At 42.6% G+C, this 21,797-nt stretch overlaps 1 protein-coding gene across 2 annotated transcripts; it reads left to right on the top strand.

Moving 5' to 3' along the window:
• Positions 1 to 439: 439 nt before the first annotated feature.
• Positions 440 to 21,605, top strand: ythdc1 (YTH N6-methyladenosine RNA binding protein C1). Of its 2 annotated transcripts, none has more exons than XM_084047463.1 (16): positions 440 to 704; positions 6,832 to 6,933; positions 7,345 to 7,559; positions 8,887 to 9,265; positions 10,265 to 10,339; positions 10,444 to 10,544; positions 11,211 to 11,319; positions 11,505 to 11,622; positions 12,013 to 12,097; positions 12,864 to 13,123; positions 17,025 to 17,104; positions 17,781 to 17,817; positions 18,086 to 18,125; positions 18,524 to 18,589; positions 19,564 to 19,791; positions 20,719 to 21,605. In XM_084047463.1, exons 1-16 carry the CDS (start codon positions 677 to 679, stop codon positions 20,959 to 20,961), a joined length of 2,166 nt encoding a protein of 721 aa, XP_083903589.1. In that variant the 5' UTR covers positions 440 to 676; the 3' UTR covers positions 20,962 to 21,605. The 2 variants fall into 2 exon arrangements, with proteins under 2 accessions (XP_083903589.1, XP_083903588.1); XM_084047462.1 differs by having other exon boundaries at positions 8,884 to 9,265.
• The last annotated feature ends 192 nt before the right edge of the window (positions 21,606 to 21,797 follow it).

Raw genomic sequence — 21,797 nt, 5'->3', positions numbered from 1 at the left:
AGAGTTCTGACACTAGCGTCGACCCCCATTGTAAGAATGGAATGCGTAAGTGCTCTGTCTCAATGAGATAGTTCCAATGTTTGGAACTATAGCCCATAGGAGCCCGCTTTGCAACGAGATCATAGCGTGTCGTTACTTTCTTTTCTACACTATGGCTCGCGCTAAGCAACGTCACTGGCCCGAGGTGCATCCTGGGTGCAGCGTTGCCAGATCTGCTTGTAATAAGCGACAAGTTAAAAACAATAAAATAAAATAAATCCACATTACCCCTTTTGTCCCCAAGATTTTATTTTTTGTTATTGTTGAAAAATAGCAGATCTACAAGCTCACAAACGCGCCAATACAAGTGCTAATCTATATTGGGCTTGTTTTCATAAACCTGGTCGGCTTATTTCTCTCACACAGACAGCATCTGGCAACACTGATCCTGGTGTGTAAACTGCAGCAAGAGAAAGAAAGGGGAGTGAAGAAAGAAGACAGACGGAACTCGATCCAGGAGGATCAAAAGAACAAAGAAACAACACATTAAACGATCAATTATTTAAACCATAACATTAGTAAGTGATCTGACAAATCAATAGAGGAGGAGAAGTCGGGAAAAAACCGACGAGAATAAGAAGGAAAGGAGGGGGAGAGAGAGAGAGAGCAGGAGGAGAGGAGAGAGAAGGACAGAAACATGGCGGTGGACCGACGGGACGAGAAAGGTAATGCTAACGTTGTGCTAACGGCTAGCATTGTTTTTAATGCTGAGGGAGGGGGATCTCATCCAAATGATGATCTAAAAAAACATTGGTTCTCAAAGTGTGGGGTCCGTGGACCCCCAGGGGTCCTTGAGGGAGTGTACTAAATGGACCCTTATGGGGTTTGTAACTCTTGAGAGTGTACAAATGAAACCATTTGTACACTCTCAGAGTTAAAATTAACATTGATGTTTACAATATAAATTGGGGTCGCAGAGATGGAAATGCCATTAAGTGGGGGTCCGCCTCTGTAGCCTAATACATTGGTTCTCAAAGTGGGGTTTGGGGACCCCCAGGGGTACCTGAGGGGGTTCCAGGGGGTCCCCAGCTAAATGATGGATAGGAACCAAATGGACCCTTATGGGTCTGTAACAATATGAATTGGGGTCCCAGTAATCTGAGTTCCCAGAAGTTTTCGCCAGCTCTAGGGTCCCAGTGATAGAAATGCCATTAAATGGTTGTCCGTAGCCATAATGCATGTCAAACTGGGGGTTTGAATTTTGAAAATTAAAATGGTTGAGAATCACTGCTAGAGCCATAAAAATCTTCTCTTTTGGGGGTCCCTGGCTCATCTTTTCAAATGGGGGTACGCGGGCTAATAAGTGTCAATTTGGGGGTCCTTGACATGAAGAAGTTTGAGAACCACTGGCCTAATGCATGTCAAACTGGGGGTCCTTTAAATTAAAATGGTTGAGAACTTATGTGGAGTCCCTGGCATGTCTTTTCAAATGGTGGCCCGCGAGCCAATAAGAGTCCATTTGGGGTTCCTTGACATGAAAAAGGACATGACATGGTTTGAGAACCACTGCTCTAAACTAGGGGGTCTTGGACCCCTTGGGGGTCCTCAGTTACTATGCAGACTATGCTCACAACTAAATGATCTAATCACAGAGCTTAGCTGCTGATAATATTACTGCTGGTAGGTAACTAGTACACATCTGCAGTGATTGGAGGTGATCTACTCCAGTGGTTCTCAACCATGATTTTGGGGGGTCCCTAGATGACAGTGAAGTGACAGTTTAAGGACTTAAGACCTTTTTTAATACAAAAATAAATAAATGAAAAAAGACCATTACTGCATCAAAAGTAATCAACAAACTGTACCATTAGTCCTTGGGCCAGACGAGATATCGCTACCACTAAGTTGGCAAAACCTTACCTATACTAAATTGTTTTTTGGGCCAATATAAGTAAATAAAAATATGATAGACTTTCCATAGGAGCAGCTTTTTATATTTTTTGACATGTTGTTATTTTTCTCTATAGGCGGATTTTCATTCATAGCCAACAACATATTAAAAGTTATATAACACACTTTTTGGACATCACACTGCTCCTTTTTTTATAAATTAAACAAACCTGTGTCCAATTAAAGTAGTTGATGAAGTGGGTGTGGCCTATTTGGTGGTGGAGCAGTTTTTTCAGGAATCAAAGCTGAAGTAGTAGAGGCCCTAGGAGGGGTCCACGCGCGACTGCTTATTCTTTTTTCTAGTTTTGATTTTTGGCATCCATAGGACCTCTAATATTGGGATTTTGATGATCCCAAGAAAAAAAGTGGTCCCAAGTGTGTTTTTTTCAATGTTTTATTAACCCTATGAGACCTGCGGGATGGCTGGCTGGAACGCCGGCGAGACTGTCTTTCGGAGACTGTGGAACACTCAAATTTAGACGTAGCCCAAAGATAGAGATACCATTTGATTCCAGACAACCTCAGGTTTCCAATGGGACCAACCTTGTCATGCTACCTTGTCGGGAAGGGGGCTAAATACCTAATGATTCAAAGTTAAGACAACATTTTGGCGAGGGAAAAACGACCATCACCATTTTCCAAATGGTCCCTTGAGCTGTCAACTCAATATATGTGAATGAAAATGAGTTACATGGATACCTACAAGCCTCTCCTGTACAGACATGCCAAATGTATGCCTATCTCATGCAGTTCTGGGCAAGAACCATGCAGTGTTTTGCATGCAGTACAAATATGTAATTTCTGCCTATTGTAAAAAGGAGACCACTTCTAGGAGAGGAGACTGCATCTATAGCTGTATGAGACCACTGCACTGTATCTAGAAACCACTGTACTGTATCTAGACCACCACACTGTATCTATTGCTATATGAGACCACTTTAATGTATCTAGAGACCACTGTATTGTATATATATATTGTATATATACCACCGCACTGTATCTATTGCTATATGAGACCACTTTACTGTATCTAGAGACCACTGTATTGTATATATACCACTGTACTGCATCTATTGCTACATGAGACCACTGTACACTACTGCATATATATGAGACCACTGTATTGCATCTAGACCACTGTGCTGCATCCAATCCCACTGTACTGAATCTATAAAATACTGTACTGCATGTATAGACCATTGTACTGCATCTATAGACCACATACATTGACCACTGTACTGTATCTATAGACCACTATACTGCATCTCAACTCAACACAGCTTTAAACATGTATATATAAAGCACATTTAACATGACTATGTCGCCACAAAGGCTTGGTAGTAGTATGCAGTACAGTGATCTACAGATGCACTAGAGTGATCTACAGATGCACTAGAGTGATCTACAGATGCAGTAGAGTGGTCTACAGATGCAGTAGAGTGGTCTACAGATGCACTACAGTGGTCTACAGATGCAGTAGAGTGGTCTACAGATGCAGTAGAGGGGTCTACAGATGCAGTAGAGTGGTCTACAGATGCAGTAGAGGGGTCTACAGATGAAGTAGAGTGGTCTACAGATGCAGTAGAGTGGTCTACAGATGCACTACAGTGGTCTACAGATGCACTAGAGTGGTCTACAGATGCAGTAGAGTGGTCTACAGATGCAGTATAGGGGTCTACAGATGCAGTATAGGGGTCTAAAGATGCAGTATAGGGGTCTACAGATGCACTAGAGTGGTCTACAGATGCAGTAGAGTGGTCTATAGATGCACTAGAGTGGTCTACAGATGCACTAGAGTGGTCTACAGATGCACTAGAGGGGTCTACAGATGCACTAGAGTGGTCTACAGATGCACTAGAGGGGTCTACAGATGCAGTAGAGTGGTCTACAGATGCAGTATAGGGGTCTACAGATGCAGTATAGGGGTCTAAAGATGCAGTATAGGGGTCTACAGATGCACTAGAGTGGTCTACAGATGCAGTAGAGTGGTCTACAGATGCACTAGAGTGGTCTACAGATGCACTAGAGTGGTCTACAGATGCACTACAGTGGTCTACAGATGCACTAGAGTAGTCTACAGATGCACTAGAGGGGTCTACAGATGCAGTAGAGGGGTCTACAGATGCAGTATCAGTGTCCAGAGATGTCTACAGATCACGACAGTAGTCTACAGACACACTAGAGGGGTCTACAGATCACGACAGGGGTCTACAGATGCACTACATGGTATACAGATGCACTACAGTGGTCTATCGATACAGTACAGCAGTCTATAGATACAGTAGCTAGTCTATAGATGCAGTACAGTGGTCTTTAGATGCAGTACAATGGTCTATATATGCAGTACAGTGGTATATATACACAATACAGTGGTCTCTAGATACAGTAAAGTGGTCTCAGATAGCAATAGATACAGTGTGGTGGTCTAGATACAGTACAGTGGTTTCTAGATACAGTACAGTGGTCTCATACAGCTATAGATGCAGTCTCCTCTCCTAGAAGTGGTCTCCTTTTTACAATAGGCAGAAATTACATATTTGTACTGAATGCAAAACACTGCATGGTTCTTGCCCAGAACTGCATGACCATCTTGGATGGCATCTTGAAAATTATGCCTTTCTGCTAAGTATATTTTCCTGGATATTTGGGATGTTCTCAAGCATGCCTAAAGGTACCAGAATCAATTGAAAACCCTTTTGTATCAATGTTTAGGGAGGTTTAGTGGTACTCTTTCTTATATGCCTATTGACCGGTCTATTTCTCATAAAAAGTGCTTGTTTAAGATAAGGCTGAAAATTACCACCCCAGAATGAAATACTATGGGTAAATTATACATTTCCTGAATCCTTAGGGTCATGTCAGTATTCCAGTTGTTGTGTTTTGTGTCTCTGATGTTTCTTGATGCCACAGAACTAAAAGAAAATATATGGTTTAGGCGGAAATTGTGAGAAAAAAAAGGTTATTAAAGGTTTGAAGAGCTCCAGTGACCACTGTACTTATCATACATAGTCACCAAAGGGCTCGAATGAAAGCTCAAAGTGTCCCCTTAAAAATGATACCAAACATAAAATATAAAACATTGTAATATGCCCTGAACGTGAGCCAATACCAAGATATGCACATGTGTCTAAAATGCCATTTTTCAATGGGGGGTGGTAACTTTAGCAGCTGATAACCCCAATTTAGCTGGGCCTCAGGAATGTCTATCATACAAAAATAATATCTAGGGATGTATAGGAATAAAAAAATCCCAACTAGAATTTGCCATCCCAGGTGGTAGCGATATGTGAGATTTTGGGGTTTGGCCCAAGGACTACATTAAAAACTGGTAAAACATTGACTAAATTGTTGAATATTGAATAATATAAGAAAGAGGCAAAAAAAAAGGTGAAAATGGCCCACATGGGGCGTTGTGAGCTTGTAAATCGGCTGTTTTCACAATATTTATCTGTGGAACCGAGTCAAACTAAATTGAATGCCTCAACTCCTACAATTCCAAGTGCTTGTCAGGGTGGGGGGGTCCCCAGTTCAAATAGGATTATTTTTGGGGGGGGGTCACTCACGGCCTGAAAAGGTTGAGAACCACTGATCTACTCTACCTACTCTTCCATTGAAACATGGTTTTGGGTAGGACACACCCTACTGGTGGACATGCAGTACGGGATCAAGTCTCCCTCAATGTGGGAGACCCGAAATGTTGGCTTCTTAGATTTTTTTTTTACCCATTAAGACCTGAGGCGATAATTTAAAAAAAATCTAAACCCTAACAGTTTTTTTGAAAAAAATCTAAACACTTTTTTTACCAAGATTTTTCAAAAATAGCATATCTACAAGCTCATAGCGCGGCACTCGGTGCCGCGCTATGAGCTTGTATATCTGCTATTTTTGAATAGCCAAAGAAATCTAAAGTGACACAGATGCGTTCCAGGTTTTCTGTTAAACAAGCCCAAGAAAACACAACCCGTGACTTGTTTTTTTTTTCTCCGGCAAACAAGCCAAAAGTCGCTGTAAATAAGCAGACTTAGCAACACTGATTTTCACACTTAAAGGGTTAGTTCGCCCCAAAAAAAATGTGTCACCCCATGGAGACTTGAATGTATGGATATGTTTTAGTTTTTGTCGCATTCCTAAGCGAAACATTTGATGACCAGTGAGTGGACCAGTAGGCAGCGGTTCCGGTAGGAGAGACAAAGGAGACTCTTCGTGTCTCCTACCGGAACCGCTGCCGGTCATCAAATTATTGCTGACATAGTGCGACAAAAAACAAAAAAATATCCACGAATTCAAGTCTCCATGGGGTGACTGTAATCGATAGGAAAAAAAGTCATTTTGGGGGTGAACTATCCCTTTAACCATCCAACTGCAAAGGGATATAATTTTGGGCGGTGGGGTATCTATTTAAAGGACGACTTCACCCCTTTTCAACCTGTCTTCATATAATTGGTCCTCACTAATACTCATGATAAAATGGTACAATTTTTTTCTACTCGGTCTGTGTCTCAGAGGAGGGCTGTGGACAGTTCAGAGTCCCGTCTACCAGTGACATCATCAATGGGGAATCCAAGCTAATAGAAACTGCAGGCTTTCTATTCCTGGAAAGTTGCAATGCAATAAAAGAAGCCTTTGTTCTCGTGTTTATAAAAATCTAAATAAAAAAATTGAAATCTTGTTGGAAAAAAAAATCCTGCCTAACGATGATGTCACTGGTAGACGGGTTTCTGGACTGTCCACAGCCCTCCTATGAGACACAGACCAAGTAGATTTTTTTTAAATCATTTTATCTTGAGCATTAGTGAGGACCTATTATATGAAGATAGGTTGAAAAGGGGTGAAGTCGTCCTTTAACTATCACAGAGGAGAGGTCACATGGTCTTAAAAACACTGCTGTACCTTTCCTTTCAGAGGGGGAACTGAACGTCCTCGAAGACATTCTGACAGAAGCTCCTGACCAAGATGACGAACTTTACAACCCCGAGAGTGAACACAATGTCACTGACAAGAAAGGTACAAAACTATAGATTTGTTTTTAAATATATATATACAGTATATGCAAGATCATACTTTGTATTTAAAATAAAATGTATAGTTCTAATTAGTTGTTAAAATATAATCTTTCATTTCAAGTAATACAATATGAATGGAATATTATACTAAATTATTCAAAAATATAAATATGTATAATATGAAATATAAGAGATCAGAATGTTATTTAAATGAGAATTTAGGAAAATGTATTTTCAAAAATAATCTAAAATTAGAATAATTTGACAAATTTCAAAAAAAAGAAATTGAACTCAATATCCCCCTCCTATCTTTCTCCCTCCATTTTTCTTCCTCTCCCCCCTCCCTCCAACCTTTCTCTCACTCCCTCTCATCTTTCTCTCTCTCTCCCATCTTTTTCTTTCTCTCTTGTAGTTTTAAAGAGGAAGTCGGATGGCCGCCCTGACGGCCAGGATCACAAGAGGGCCCGTCAATCTTCAGGCCACACCCCTCGGTCACAGGCGGCCAATAAGAGGGCTCCGCTCCAGAAGAAGGGCTACAATTACTATGACGACCGCAAGGGTCACGGGGGGAGGAGGAGGGGAGAGGAGCATCGGATTAAACCTCTCCTCCTCCCTGAAATGACAGAGGTGAAGACCATAAACTACTAGTATTAACCCAGAACTGCTATTTTAGAGAAATCGTGAAAATATATAATATATTTTATTTTAACGCAAACATTTCAAACTCAAGTCTTTGCTTCCGGGGGTCCCTTTTGAGATGGGAGTCCGCAGGCAAATACATATCATTTTGGGGGTCCTTGACATGAAAACGTTTGAGAACCACATACAAATCAACATACGTTTTTTTCAGAAAACTGTTTGGATTTAGAAGACATTTTTAGAATCGCCCTCAGGTGATTTTTTTGTTGCAATTTTGACTACAGACAGTCACTCAATTTAGAAAAGTGTGTTAAAATGCTTTTAACACAAGATGGCAGCCTTCAACAATAGCGGTACATTCAGTGGTCAGGTTCGTTCAGAAATCTGCACGTCAAGTGAAGAACGGAGGAGCAAGCTTTCCATATATAGCTTTGTGCATACACGCAGTACGTACGTGTCGTTGTTTACATTGTCAGATGGTTTTAATTTGACCATCCCTCCATAATGTAGGACAACATGACATGATTATGAATGATTTTAGAAATTACACGGATGACACAATTTATCTAACTTCATGCTGGGTCCCATCTTACGACTTATTGGAGACACAATCCCATGCAAAGTTAACCAATGTATTGCTAAATAACAAGGACACTGTGATTGAATAAATGCCTCCCTTAGGCAGGAATATGTTGAATTGACAGCTGGGTGTGGGCGGATAGTGTATCACCACCACCGCCATGCACCTACATAACATCCTGTCTGGATTGACGTTACGTAGCCTACTGTACAAACAGTACAGTACGTTACACCCGACTGTCACCTGGAACCAAAACCTTTCCTGAAACACACCTGCTAGCGTGCTATTATTTATCATTTTATGAATGAATAGATAAGTGTATGTACCGTGTCGTATAGAACAACACATACTAGAACAGTAAAAAGTCATGCATACATTATTTTTTGTTCAATGTGTTTTTGTGAGTTAAGACAACTGACCGGTGTGCTGTGTTGAGTTACGCAAGTGACGTTGTTTGGCCGGAAACAGTGCTCTCTGATTTTCACAATAAAATGTTACCCACTCGCATTTAGTTCAGTACCGCCTGTACCCGTGAACTTATAAAAGTATATTTTTCACCGGGGGGCACCTGCTAGAGCCCCCCTAACGAACAAACCAGTAGGGGTTGGCATTAAGACGTGAGACTTCAGTACAAGTGGGATTGGGACATGGCAGAATGACTAAATGGGGATTTTTTTTTATGATTTACTAGTATTGATAATTCATATAAATGTTTTTATGATCTTTTCCCAGAAGGCTCGCCGGCCGAGTGCTGATGAGCGCCGCCCCAGTCCCGTCGTCCCAGTCAAGGAGGAAGACAACCAATCGGACGAGGCGGCAGAGGACGACGACGCGGCCGGGGGGGCCGCCTCGGAGGAGGGGGAGTCGGAAGGCTCCGCCCGCTCCACCGACGGCGAGGAGGAGGAGGAGGAGGAAGAGGACGAGGGAGAGGAAGAGGAGGAAGAAGAGGAAGAGGAAGGCGAGGAGGAGGAGTATGAGATCGAGGAGGAAGAGGAGGGCCGGGTAGCCGGAGGGTACGACACGAGGAGCGAGGCCAGCGACTCGCGCTCGCGCTCGGGCAGCTTCTCCGATGGAGATTCTGTGAGGACGGACGGCTCCGATTCTGATGGCTCAGGTACTGCTGCTAGTGATACCTCTCTGATGGAATGCCGGTAGTGTTAGTACTACTAGTTAGTACTAGTAATAGTAAGGGCTGTCACGATTACAAATTTAAAGGTAGGGTAAGTGATATTTTTTTGGTTAAAACAAAAAGTATTTTGTTAAAAGGTTAAAGCACTATATTCTGATAGTAATCATTGCTATAGAGTGTTTGTTCAGTAACAGGAGTCTCCCCGTCTCTCCAGCTCTTTAATAAACAGAAAATACATTTTCCCGTAGGTGTCAAAATCTCAGCCAATCAGGAGAAAGTACTAATTTTTAAGCTTCATTTTTATAGTGTTCCAGTTCCAATTTTGTCTGCTCATTTCTTAGTGTCATCACTTACAATTTCACTTGTTTGATTTATATCCTGATTTAGTTCTCTATCCTGATTGGATAAAATTGGAAATGAAACTGAAACGAAAATGCATTTTCTGTTTTATAAAGAGCTGGAGAGACAAGGAGACTCCTTTTACTGAACAAACACTCTATAGCAATGAGTACTATCAGAATATAGTGCTATTAAACACTTATTTTAACCAAAGAAAATCACTTACCCTACCTTTAAGTTGACGATTAATTGTCACACAAATAATTGCGATTAACGATTTCATTGTGTTTTTGGCATTGAACATTGGAATCAAAACATAATTTCTGTTCACATATGACAAATAACTGAAATATACAAAGACATTACTGACACATTCAATAATTTTATGCTTCCAAAAAGTTTAATAAAAAATAACAAATAGCTGATCTACAAGCTTACGACGCGTTGTAAGCTTGTAGATCAGTTGTTTCTGCTATTTTTGGAAAATGTATCTACATTTTTCAACATGAAAACGATTATGATGACGATTATGCAAAGATAATTGCGATTAGGCGATTATGTAATAATTTTGACAGGCCTGGTAATAAGAGTTCAACGACTACTTGCACCAGCACTACTAAAGTCTGTTCTTTTTGTAACTTCCAGGTTCCGAGAAGAAGCGGGAGAAGCTGTCGTCGTCCGTGCGTGCCGTGCGCGCCGTGCGCAAGGCGGTCATGGAGAGTAAGTGTCCAGAAGTCACACACGGACATCTTTTTTTTCTTTCTCATTGCCGCATTCAGTGTATTCTGTTTACCAGTGTGTACTGACTCCTCTCCTCTCTGCAGACCAGAGTCAGAGCAGCAAACTGAAGTACATCCTGAGAGACGCTCGATTCTTCCTCATCAAGAGCAACAACCATGAAAATGTATCGCTGGCCAAAGCAAAGGTTGGTGGCACTACAACAAGCACTAGTCTACTAGTTCATTGGTTCTCAAAGTGGGGTCCGGGGACCCGCAGGGGTACTTGAGGGGATTCCAGGGGGTCCCCAGCTAAATGATGGATAGGAACCAAATGGACCCTTATGGGTCTGTAACTCTGAGAGTGTACAAATGGAACCAAATGGACCCGTTAGGGTCCATTTGGTTCATTAACATTGATTTTACATTAACATTGATTTTACAATATGAATTGGGGTCCCAGAGATATAAATGCCATTAAATGGGGGTACGTAGCCTAATGCATGTTAAACTGGGGGTCCTTGAAATTACAATGGTTGAGAATCACTGCTAGAGCCATAAAAATCTTCTCTTATGGGAGTCCCTGACATATCTTTTCAAATGGGGGTCCGCGGGCTAATAAGTGTCAATTTGGGGGTCCTTGACGTGAAAAAGTTTGAGAACCCCTGTCCTAGTTATCTCGGAGATAACTAGGACATTTCCTTTCCCCTCTATTCCTTTGTTCAGTGGTTCTCAAAGTGGGGCCCGGGGACCCCCAGTTCTATTATATACTGATTTGATTCCATTCTAGACAACCGTGTTTTCCACCTGGTTGACAAATCTTCTCCTTTTCCTCTCCTCTTTTTTCCACACTCTTTTCCTCCGTCCTCTCGCAGGGCGTGTGGTCGACCCTCCCGATGAACGAGAACAAGCTGAACGCCGCATTCCGTTCGGCGAGGAGTGTCGTCCTCGTATTCTCCGTCCGGGAGAGTGGCAAGTTTCAAGGTGATGTTTCTTATTCGTATATACAGTATATACAGTCACATACATTTTATTTTATATATTGCCAAATCACAACAGAAGTTACCTAATGGCACCTTTCACATTGAGCAGGCCACTGGGTCCTAAATCGTTGATATTATGGCTGTTTTAAACATTATTATTAAATGATTTGTAATGCTATTTTCCAGGTATGGCCCGTCTGGCGTCGGAGTCACGCCACGGTGGATCTCCCATCCACTGGGTCCTGCCCGCCGGCATGAACGCCAAGATGCTAGGCGGAGTCTTCCGCATCCACTGGATATGCAGGTCAGTGGCTAGCTATTGGTTGTTTGAAGGTGTTTTTCAGTGTTTGTCAGCCTTGGCTATAAAACATAATACTATATTCAATACAGTATATCAGGGGTCTTCAACAGGGGGTCCACAGAGTTACTAAAGGGGGACCGCCAAATATTTGTGTGATAAGATCCTTTTTTTTTTTTTTTACATTAACCACTTGAACCCTAGCCATCCCTATTCTGAGGAGAACTTAAGCCGAAAATAGCCGATCTACAAGCTCACAACGCCTCGCAGCCCGAGGTCCCTGCTTCATCACTCTCTTAGCTAAGGGGGGGTCCTTGGGCTGAAAAATGTTGAAGACCCCCCTGCCGTATAGTATTACCACTAGTGATCCTAACGCTGTGCCACCATGCGTTTCAGACGGGAGCTTCCATTCACTAAGACGGCTCATCTGTTCAACCCCTGGAATGAAAACAAACCTGTTAAGATTGGACGAGACGGACAGGTAGGATCCTCCCTTCACACCTTCTCCTTCCTCCTTACCATCTGATCAACGCGTTGCTTTGCGACGCGTTGTCAGTGCAAATTTACCCCATACATCTCTGTATGCTGATAATAGCCACACTTTCCTATTGACACGTTTATTTGAACGGGACAGTGTATATTGATGAACATTAAAATTTACAAAATGTAGTGTAACCGGATTTAGCGAGAATGGTAATTTCCTTCCTTAGTCCCCATACAGAAAACAGGCAACATTACAAAAGGACACAAAGTGTACAAAAGGGTACTGAACAGGTAAAAAAAAACGAAATATGCACCGATCAAAATGGTCCGGTTTTATGTCAAACCGGCCACATAGGCGACCGGCCGGTCACTGTCATAAATTCCGATTTTATTCCGGTTTTGTGATGTTGTGTAGTGTTGTCTTTTTCTGGTTTTAATCGTATTGGTACTCTGTATTGGCGAGTACTCAAAATTAAGTACTTCTACTCAGCCTGAAAAAAATGGCATTGGAGAAACCCTACAGTCTAGTTCTTCATCTGTATCGGAAAAAAAACGGAACAGGCAGGTCATACTAATAAAAAAATGGGAATCGACCAAGAATATTGCAACCGGTGCATCTCTAGAAAAAAACACAATTGACAGTAAAAAAAACGCCTAGTTTTGACCTAAAATACAAGACACCCAAGAACACTAGAGATACCTACATGTTAGCCTATTTAAATCCCCTGCCTTCCCTCTGCTGACACTGGTGTTTCCCCTCCTAGGAGATCGAAGGAGAAATAGGCTTCCAGCTGTGCACCCTCTTCCCCCCTGATGACAGCGTGGACCTCCATCAGCTCATGCACCGCATCCATCGCCACAAGCACCACCAGCAGCGCCACCATCCGGCCTCCAACGCCGGCGCCGTGTCCTCCGCCGTCGCCCCGGGGGATGCCCCGCCCCCCCACCACCACCATCACCATCGCGGAGGGCGCCCACCTCCTCACCGCGGCAACGGTCCCGCCCCCCATGGTGACCCGGGAAGGTTAGCAGCGATCCTAAGAACCTATTGGACACCTAGGACCCTCCCTCTGGTTTCGAGGGGTTGCTGGCGGATAACCCCCCCACCACCCCCCCCTCCAACCGCTGTTTTCGATCGGAGCCGCAGGACAACTTGGACTCCCTCCTTAAAATAATTTGCGTTTCTGGGATTCCGAGTTGCCTCGGACCCCCAGTGTTTCCAGGTTTTGAAAAGGCCCAGGTTTGAATGTGGTTCCGAGTTCCATCCAGACCTAAGTAGGTTTGACCCGGGGATAGATGGTTCAGGCCTAAAGCTTGGCTTCTGTTGAGTTACAAGCTATTCTGGACCCCCATAAGTAAGCGGCTAAGATGCTGAATTCATGGTTTAATCCTCCGCGATTGAGGTCTCACCCGCTGAAGCTAGCCACGGTTTGGTTCAGAGTCCATGCTAGACCTCTTAACGGTGGCTTAAATGACGTAAGTCGGGCGGAGACGATAGAGGGTTAAATATGGTCTTGAGTCTACGCTTACTAAGTCAACTTAGAGGGACCAGAGTCCCTGGAGAATCAACTTTGTAAACCTTGCACCTATTTTCGCTTAGCAAACGACAACTGGGCTATTTTCAGGTAAGTTTGGTGACGTTCAAACGACTTTGAACGAATCAAAGAAAAAAGCCTTTAAGTTGCTAAAGCTATAGCTCCCCGTCGTGTTCTGGAGCTGCCGGGAAGGGGAGGCTAGGCTAACCACAGTTAGGCTAGGCCTCCAAGCACTGCTCAGCGGCACCACCCCTAAAAACAAACGGTTAACTTGTGGTCGGAAGCGGGCAATTCTTTTAGGTGACAGGGAGTTGTTTTCCGCACACAGGGAAGCTAAGCGTCGTGTCCTGTACCTGCTAGGAGGTTAGCTAGAATACGTTTCCATTGCACCGCATTTTTTTTCCCTATTCTCCCCTTTCCTCTCTTCTCTGTTCTCTTTTATTCCCTCGCTCTTCCTCCTTTTTCTTTCCTCCCCTCTCTTTTCCCCACTCCTCTTCTCTCCTACTCTCCTCTCTTGCCCTCTCCTCTTCTTTCCTTCCCTACTCTTCCCTCCTCTTCTCCTCTCGTCTTTCATAACCGTTCTTTGCCTGAGTTCTTTATCTTTCCAGGAGTTTCCCACGGAGGCGTTCTGTCGCTAGCTGATTGGACGATGGTTGTCAGGACGTTGACCGACTGATTATCCCATTTTCCCAAATAAGAAAATAATTGAATAAATTAGAGACAGAAGGAGAGATGGGGGGGAGGGAGGGGTCTTTCAGCTCTAAGCCCCTCCTCCTTCCTCCCCCAAGCTCCTCCCCTCCTTTCAGTTCCACTGGCGAGTGAACGGCCGGTTTTGGACTACAGACTTTTTGGTTTATCAGGGACCCTTGAGAGAACGGAAGGAAGGGGCGTGGCTTGAAAAAAAAGAACTTGTTATCGGGGGCGGAGAAATGTTTTGAGGTGGGCTGCGTTTTGGGCCTAGTGAGCCAATCAGAATGTGGGATTTGAGGACGCGTTGAAAATCCCAGATCTGCCATACAGTTTCCCGGTCCCAAGAACTGAGAAATAAGGGTTGAACTGTTGCGGGAGAGTTGCCTTGTGGGAGATGAGAAATATCGCAGGGTTTAAAGTGCTTTTAGGGGTGTAAGTGCTTAAGTTGCAAGTTAAAGAGGGAGTCTTTGAGGACGGTGTGTTGAACCCAACCCATCCACCCCACCCTGTGTGAACAGTTGCATTGTGGGATGTTAGAATATTGGGGGGGATGTGTATATCTCAAAAACACGACAACAGGAATGTCATAAGGTTTTTTGCATACAAACTGAAATTGAAACGGAAAAGAGAATACATAAAGGACTAAGGGATAATAAAAAAAAAGGAGAATTTGTGCAGGATTCATAAAAAAGGACTGACGGGGTACGAAAGAATTCGTACAGAATTCATAAAAAGGACTAAAGGGGGGGAAATGAAAGAAAAGAGGTTGACCTCTCATGTTCAAGGGTCACTCCACGTTGGACTGGAGAGGGGGGCTGTTTCCCGTCTCACAAACTGAGGGATTTCTCTCTCTCTCTCTCTCCAACAAGAAGGGATGGAGGGGGGGAGAGAGAGAGGAAAAGAGGGAGGGAGTCCTCCCCCCACCCCCCAAACCCCCACCCACTGTGTAGCGAGGAGCAAGGAACTGTGGGTAGCTTTTATCCACTTCCTGTTTGTCCATGAACTGAAAAATGCCCCCCTCCCCTTTCTGTCTGAAAAGGAAAGGGGGGATAGAGAAAGAGAGCTCTGCTGCTACAAATGGACTGAGGTGCCCCAGCCCCCCTGTCTGGTTTTTGCCATTTATTCCTCTTCTGTTGTTTTTATTATCATTTTACTTTTTTTTTTAATTTGATGGACAGTCTGGCATCTCTGCTGTTGGCCCCTCCCCCCTTTTCCTAAGCTCCTCTCAAAAAGCCACAGCAGTTGTAAAACGGGGGTGACAGACGGAAAAAAGGGGGAGAGAGAGAATATTTGCTTAAAAATGGACTTAAGGTGGTGATGATGATGTCACATTATGAACTGTTTCCTGTTTTTTTAACGCAAAAAGTGAAAAACGGGAAATGCGGTATGTTGTCACTTTTCAAAAGATTGTGTGTGTGTGTGTGTGTGTGTGTGTGTGTGTGTGTGTGTGTGTGTGAGAGTGTTGGAAAGTTGTGTTTGAGGGGAGTGTGTGTGCACTGAAAAATGAGAACCATTACAGAAAGTGTGAAAGATTTTTAGATTTGATTTGCATTTTGAAACCACAAGCAGGAAGATTATTATTTTTGAAAGACAAGTAAGATGATATGAAGCAGAAAGAAAGACATTTTAGTTTGACTTCTAAAAAACAAGCAGAACGTTTTTTATTGCCATTAGATTATACTTTCAATTTTAGGGAAGACGCTAGAAAGTGTTATTTTGGAAAAAAGATAATATAATTGGGGAGGGGGGGCTAAGATTTTTTATTAAACTTTATAGATTTCTTTTGACAAACAATATGAAACAAACATTTTAATTACATTTGTAGTTTTGCTTTGGCCCCCCAAAAGGTTTTAAAGGGATAGTTCAAGATTATTATTATTTTTTTCTATAGGTTAGTCACCCCATGGAGACTTGAATTCATGGATATATTCTTTTGTTTTTGTCGTATTCCTAAGCCGATAATTTGATGACTGGCAGCGGTTCCCGTAGGAGACACAAAGAGTCTCCTTCGTGTCTTCTACCGGAACCGCTGCCTACCAGTCCGCAGGTCATCAAATTATTGGCTTATGAATGCGGTGTGCGGTGAACTATCTCTTTAAAATTAAATGGTTTATATGGGGGAGGAACAGGAAAAGAACCCAGATTTTAAATGGAACTTTGTTTAAGTAATTTTATTTGTACAAATTAAACCATGTTGGGTCACATTCGGAAATAAAAGTCCATCATTTGTATTGTTCCATATGCCTCATATTGACAAGGATAACAAACTTTTCCTCCTCATCCTTGTCATGGACTTTTATTTCTGAGTGCTACCCTCCATGTTTGATTTGTTGGATGAGTTTTTTGGATAACGCACTAGATTGATCAGAGTGTGGATGGCACAATAAGTAAATTGCATTTGTAGTCATTTTGAGGGGGCACAACCAAAAGAAGACATTTAAATTGTTAGTTTAATTGGGGGAGCATTTAGAAATGTCATGGAAACCAGTGTATTTTACCATTAATACTTGAGGTTTGAAGGTATTTTAAATAACTCAACTTTTTCCAAGTGGTCCGAATGTAAAGGGTGAAATGTAAGTTTTAACGGTAGATATTAAGCATACAATTTCAGGTCAAATGGTTGTGTATCATGTGCATACCATGCTTGTACTAGGTGTGTTTTTCCTTCTTGTTGTCTTACTTTCCCACCTGTTCACGTAGGCGTCGTCCAGAAGAGTACGACATTCACGGAAGGAAGCGGCCGCGCGTTGACTACGCGCCCGACTTCAACCCTAGACCAGGTACGCTAATACTATTACTGGACTACGTCTAGTGTGAGACTAGTAGACACTTCAGAGACACTGGCTTAGTTAGAATCACTGTTTTATTCAAAAACCTTTTTTTTTTGTTTTTACTCGCAGTGTTTTTATGTATTTTATTAGTTTCTCACAGACCATCTTATTAATTTACTCAGGCCATTGTATTTATTTGCCCGAGACCATTTTTATGGCAATGTTTGTAATGGCAACACAAACATTTCATAATGGAACAATTATGTACAAAAGGCATTTTCATATCTGGGGCAGTCAATTTTAACTTTGGAGCGGCTGACAGTGTCTGGAGATGGTTCTGAAAAATGTTGAGGTGTGCGTAGACTGGATTCCAGTTCGCTATGTCACTAAATGATAACCGTTATACTCTGATTGGCTGCCACACATTTGCCAGGGTAGATAATCAAGCCATACCCCACTGATTTCAGAGCTTTTCACCATTTTCACCCCTCAAATGTTCACAGGTCTGGACTTTTATTTATTGACTGAAATTGTCTTTTATTTAGACTTGCTTTAATCACAGACAAATGTATTCATTTACTCAAAGTGTTTTTTACTCAGACTTTATTTACTCCCCCAACACTCACAGACCACTTCACTGGTTCATCACACAGACAGTTTTTTACAGTTTCTTTCCCCCATCCAGGTTTCATCCAGGACCCGCGCAACCCACCGGTAGACAGGTAAACAAGCCTTCCACTTAGTATTCATCATTAACCTTTTCGGAGTTCACTGCTAGCCTTTAACATTCTGCGCAAAAGGTTGACCTACGGCTATTGTTAGGAAGAAAACACAACGCTGATGAAGGCTTGATGCCGAAGCGCGTACGTTGCGGTCTGCTCTGCAGCATGCCAGGACTACTTAGTATATATTTAAATAAAAGTGCCTTAAAAGGACTGTTCCGTGAGTGCTGGTATTCTCTCGCAGAGATTTATTGTCTTTTTTTTTCAGGAGATTCTCAGGTGTCCGACGTGACGTCTTCCTGAACGGCGTGAGTACCAAACATTCTAGCTTAAGAACCCATTAAGACCTGAAGGCTGATTCTACGAATGCCTTCTAAACCAGTAGTTCTCACACTTTAAAGATTTTTCAAAAATGTTAAAGAATTGCAGATGTACAAGCTCGCAGCGCAGCACGAAGTGACGCTCTGTGAGCTTGTATATCTGCTATTTTTGAATACCAACCGAACGTGTAAAATCTAAAATGACGCAGATGCTTTCCCAGTTTAATGTTTAGATGACATTTTGATTATTATTATGTGTTTTTTAAACACTGTTTTTCTTTTCAGTTTTACATTCTAAATCATGCCTTGTTAGTCATATATATATATATGTATATATAAATATATATTGACATGGCATTTACATGTTTTGTTTGTGTTGCTTTCAGTCTCAGTATGACTACATGAGAGACTTCCATCACAACATGGGCCCACCTCCGCCTTGGCAAGGAATGGTACGCCTACACTCACACTATATTCACACTGACTGTACTCACACTAGGATGGCAAGTTTATTTGTATAGCAAATCTGAACGAGCCACTTCAAAGTGCTTCGTCTGAAACAGTAGTAGCACTCGTGCAGTACCTGTTATTATCAGGGTACTGGGGGGGCCGGGGTGGGCGATATGACTTAAAATCATTTCAATATCACGATTATTCCAACTTGATCTACAAGCTCACAACACGTTGCAGCTTTTAGATCAGCGATTTTCACTTTTTCTGTATGCCACCATTGTACAGCGATGTATAATACAGGCTTAAGTGGTTAATTAGATTCATCAATTTTGACGTTTATAACAAATCTTTTTTGTGACGATTGGCCCGATGGTTCTCGCAATACACAGGGGCCACACAGACACACCTACAGACCTACAGTAAAAGGGTTACAGTCCAAAATGTAAAGCGGCCTGTCGGCCTGATCTACCCAGCAATTTCCAAGATATGTAGCACTCAGATATACACAGACACATATACACACGCTCTCTCACACACACAGACACAGACACATATACACACGCTCTCTCACACACACAGACACAGACACATATACACACGCTCTCTCACACACACAGACACAGACACATATACACACGCTCTCTCACACACAGGGCACAAACATAATCTCTGCCTCGCAGCCTTCCTGCCTGGCTGTGATTTGAGATAATCACATTGAGGGGGGGGGGGGCTCTGTACAAAAAGGTGCTGGATTTCACTTTGACCTATGGGGGGCGCCACCATTTTAGAAAAAGATAGCTGTATGTTGCAGAAACGCTTTGCAACCACACTTGTTACTACTGTTACCTCTACTGTTATTACTAGTGTTAGTAGTAATAACATGTAAAAGTATTATTACTGCTAGTTTTACTAGGATACCCCCACATGTAAACACACCACAGATAAATCCTCCTCGCTCTCTCCATCTCTCCAGGCTCCTTATTCGGCAGTGGAGCCCCAGGCTCCGCCCCCCCACCACCACCCCCACCACTCCTCCCAGTACTACCACCACCAGTCGGCCGTGGCCTCTTCCTCCTCCTCGGCCCCGCCCCCCCACCACCACCACCCCTATCCCCCGCAGGGTGCGGGACCCCTGGCCCACCAGGCCTACCGGGAAAACAAGCGCTCCTCCGGCGGGCCAAGGAACTTCTCCTCCAGCCTGGTGAATATGAGTTTTTCTTTTCTTTTTTTTCTGAAAATGTTTGTCGACTACCTTTTTACATTTTTTCACTGACAAAAACTAAATAAAAACTAAGCTATGATGACTCAAACTGAGACAATTTCGTAAACAAATAAAAACTAGACTAAAATGTTAGGGAGTGACTAGTGGAGAAGAGATCCAGTAGAACTAAGTCAGTTTCTGTTTGGCTGCGCTCGGGTGTTGCACTCTGAAAATGGCAGATCTACAAGCTCACAACGCGTCGGCTAATTTCAGCATGCAACCAAGTGTAAAATCAGTCATTACAACACCCTCATCATTTTTTGTGTCGACAATCAACTGTAGATTTAGTCGACTAAAACTAGACTAAAACCAAAACATTACTGATGACTAAAATTTGACGAAAACTAAATGAAATTTGATTCAAAAGACTATGACTAAATCCAATTTTGTTGTCAAAATCAACACCGCCCCCACCTTTACCTACCCGCGACCCCACTTGATGTCCCGATACATAGTTTTTGGACCGCTGATGTAATCGTTGCTGTCGGGCAGAAACCTTGTATCCATGTTTCAACTTATTTTCTTTCATAAATTAAGGCCCCACTTCATCATACTACAGTGTCACACAAAAATAACCGATCTACAAGCTCATAATGTGTCACATTGTGAGCTTCTGCTATTCTAGATTTCTTTTTAAAATGAAAGTGGTTTAAATGTTTGTTTTCTTTAATACTTGTGTAACTAATTAAACTCATTGATAAGATCTTGTGACTAAATAATAACTACATTGGATCCATTGGAACACAAGTTCTTTACTTACGTTTCCATAAAAGTAACAGTTTTGGACATACAAGGCTTCCACCCGACGGCATTCTGTTTATTCTCGTTCATGTAACATCCATTTACTCTCGTTTCTGCACTTTGCAGCACGACTACGACATGCGCGTGGACGACTTCCTCCGGCGCACGCAGGCGGTGGTGCCGGACAGCCGCAGATCCCGCCCCCGCGAGAGGGACCGCCCCCGCGAGAGGGAGAGGGAAGGCGGGGCCCGCGACGGAGGAGGGAGGCGCGACAGGGAGAGGGAGAGGGAGAGGAGGAGCGACAGGGACAGAGAGCGAGAGAGGCCCAGGGAGCGAGGGGACAAGGAGAGAGGGAGGTACCGGAGGTAGGCGGGGGCGAGAGTAGGGAAGGAAAAAGGAGACAGGCGAGCTAGGGAAGGAGGCATCTTTCTCTTTCAGGAATGAACGCACCTCAGAAGAATTCAGTTTTTCAGAAGACTGATTGGCCAGCATCTATGCTGTTGGTTCCTATCCGTCGTTTTTCTGTGTTTTTCAGTTTTATCGCCCCAACATTTGACCTTTTTTTAAAAGCGAAGAATATGATGTATGTAGTTCTTGATGTCGATATCCATACAAATAATGTCCATACTTTTAAAATGTTATTAATGGAACTGAGATCAGAAAGGACGAAGCAAGGTCTTTCAGTAGGCTTGTGTGAATAGCATCGTTTCTGTTTACATGTGACTTTTCCTGGCAATATTTCAACGTAGAATGAACATGGACAAAGTTTCCCTCTCCTTGTTAAAGGCCAGTGTCATTTCTGTAAAAATCACGCCACAAGTTTTCTTCAGTCAACAGTTTTAGTCGCATGTTTTCTTGTATTTTCTGTGTTTTATTCTTTTTTTGTTTACGAAGTTTCTTAGCAAGTGGTACATTTGTTTAAAAACACAAATCAAGAAAAATGTAAAAAGTCAAGTTTTTTTTTGTCCATATTATGCTTGAATGTTGACATGAATAAAGTTTTTTGTATGGAAAAATCATCGTCTGTGGTGGTTCATGGTTGCAATTTGTAGTAGTACTAATACGAGAGTACACACAATCATTATAGGGGTAATAGTGTTGGTACCAGTAGTAATTGTCTATTCGCAATAGTATTACTACCAGTAATAGAAGTATTAAAATAACAATAGTTCCAATAATGGTGCTAATAATAACCGTAGTAGTTA

Source organism: Gymnoscopelus microlampas, assembly GCF_963454915.1.
Source record: "Gymnoscopelus microlampas genome assembly, chromosome: 21".
Taxonomy (NCBI): Eukaryota; Metazoa; Chordata; class Actinopteri; order Myctophiformes; family Myctophidae; genus Gymnoscopelus; species Gymnoscopelus microlampas.
The sequence above is the reverse complement of the archived record's forward strand: the minus strand, read 5'-3'. Positions and strand labels throughout refer to the sequence as shown.

Coding starts and splice junctions, on each gene's coding strand:
- ythdc1 (XM_084047462.1), top strand. CDS start 677: ATGGCGGTGGACCGACGGGACGAGAAAG. Junction 10,340..10,443: donor GCGCAAGGCGGTCATGGAGA/GTAAGTGTCCAG, acceptor TCCTCTCTGCAG/ACCAGAGTCAGAGCAGCAAA. Junction 17,105..17,780: donor CGACTTCAACCCTAGACCAG/GTACGCTAATAC, acceptor TCCCCCATCCAG/GTTTCATCCAGGACCCGCGC.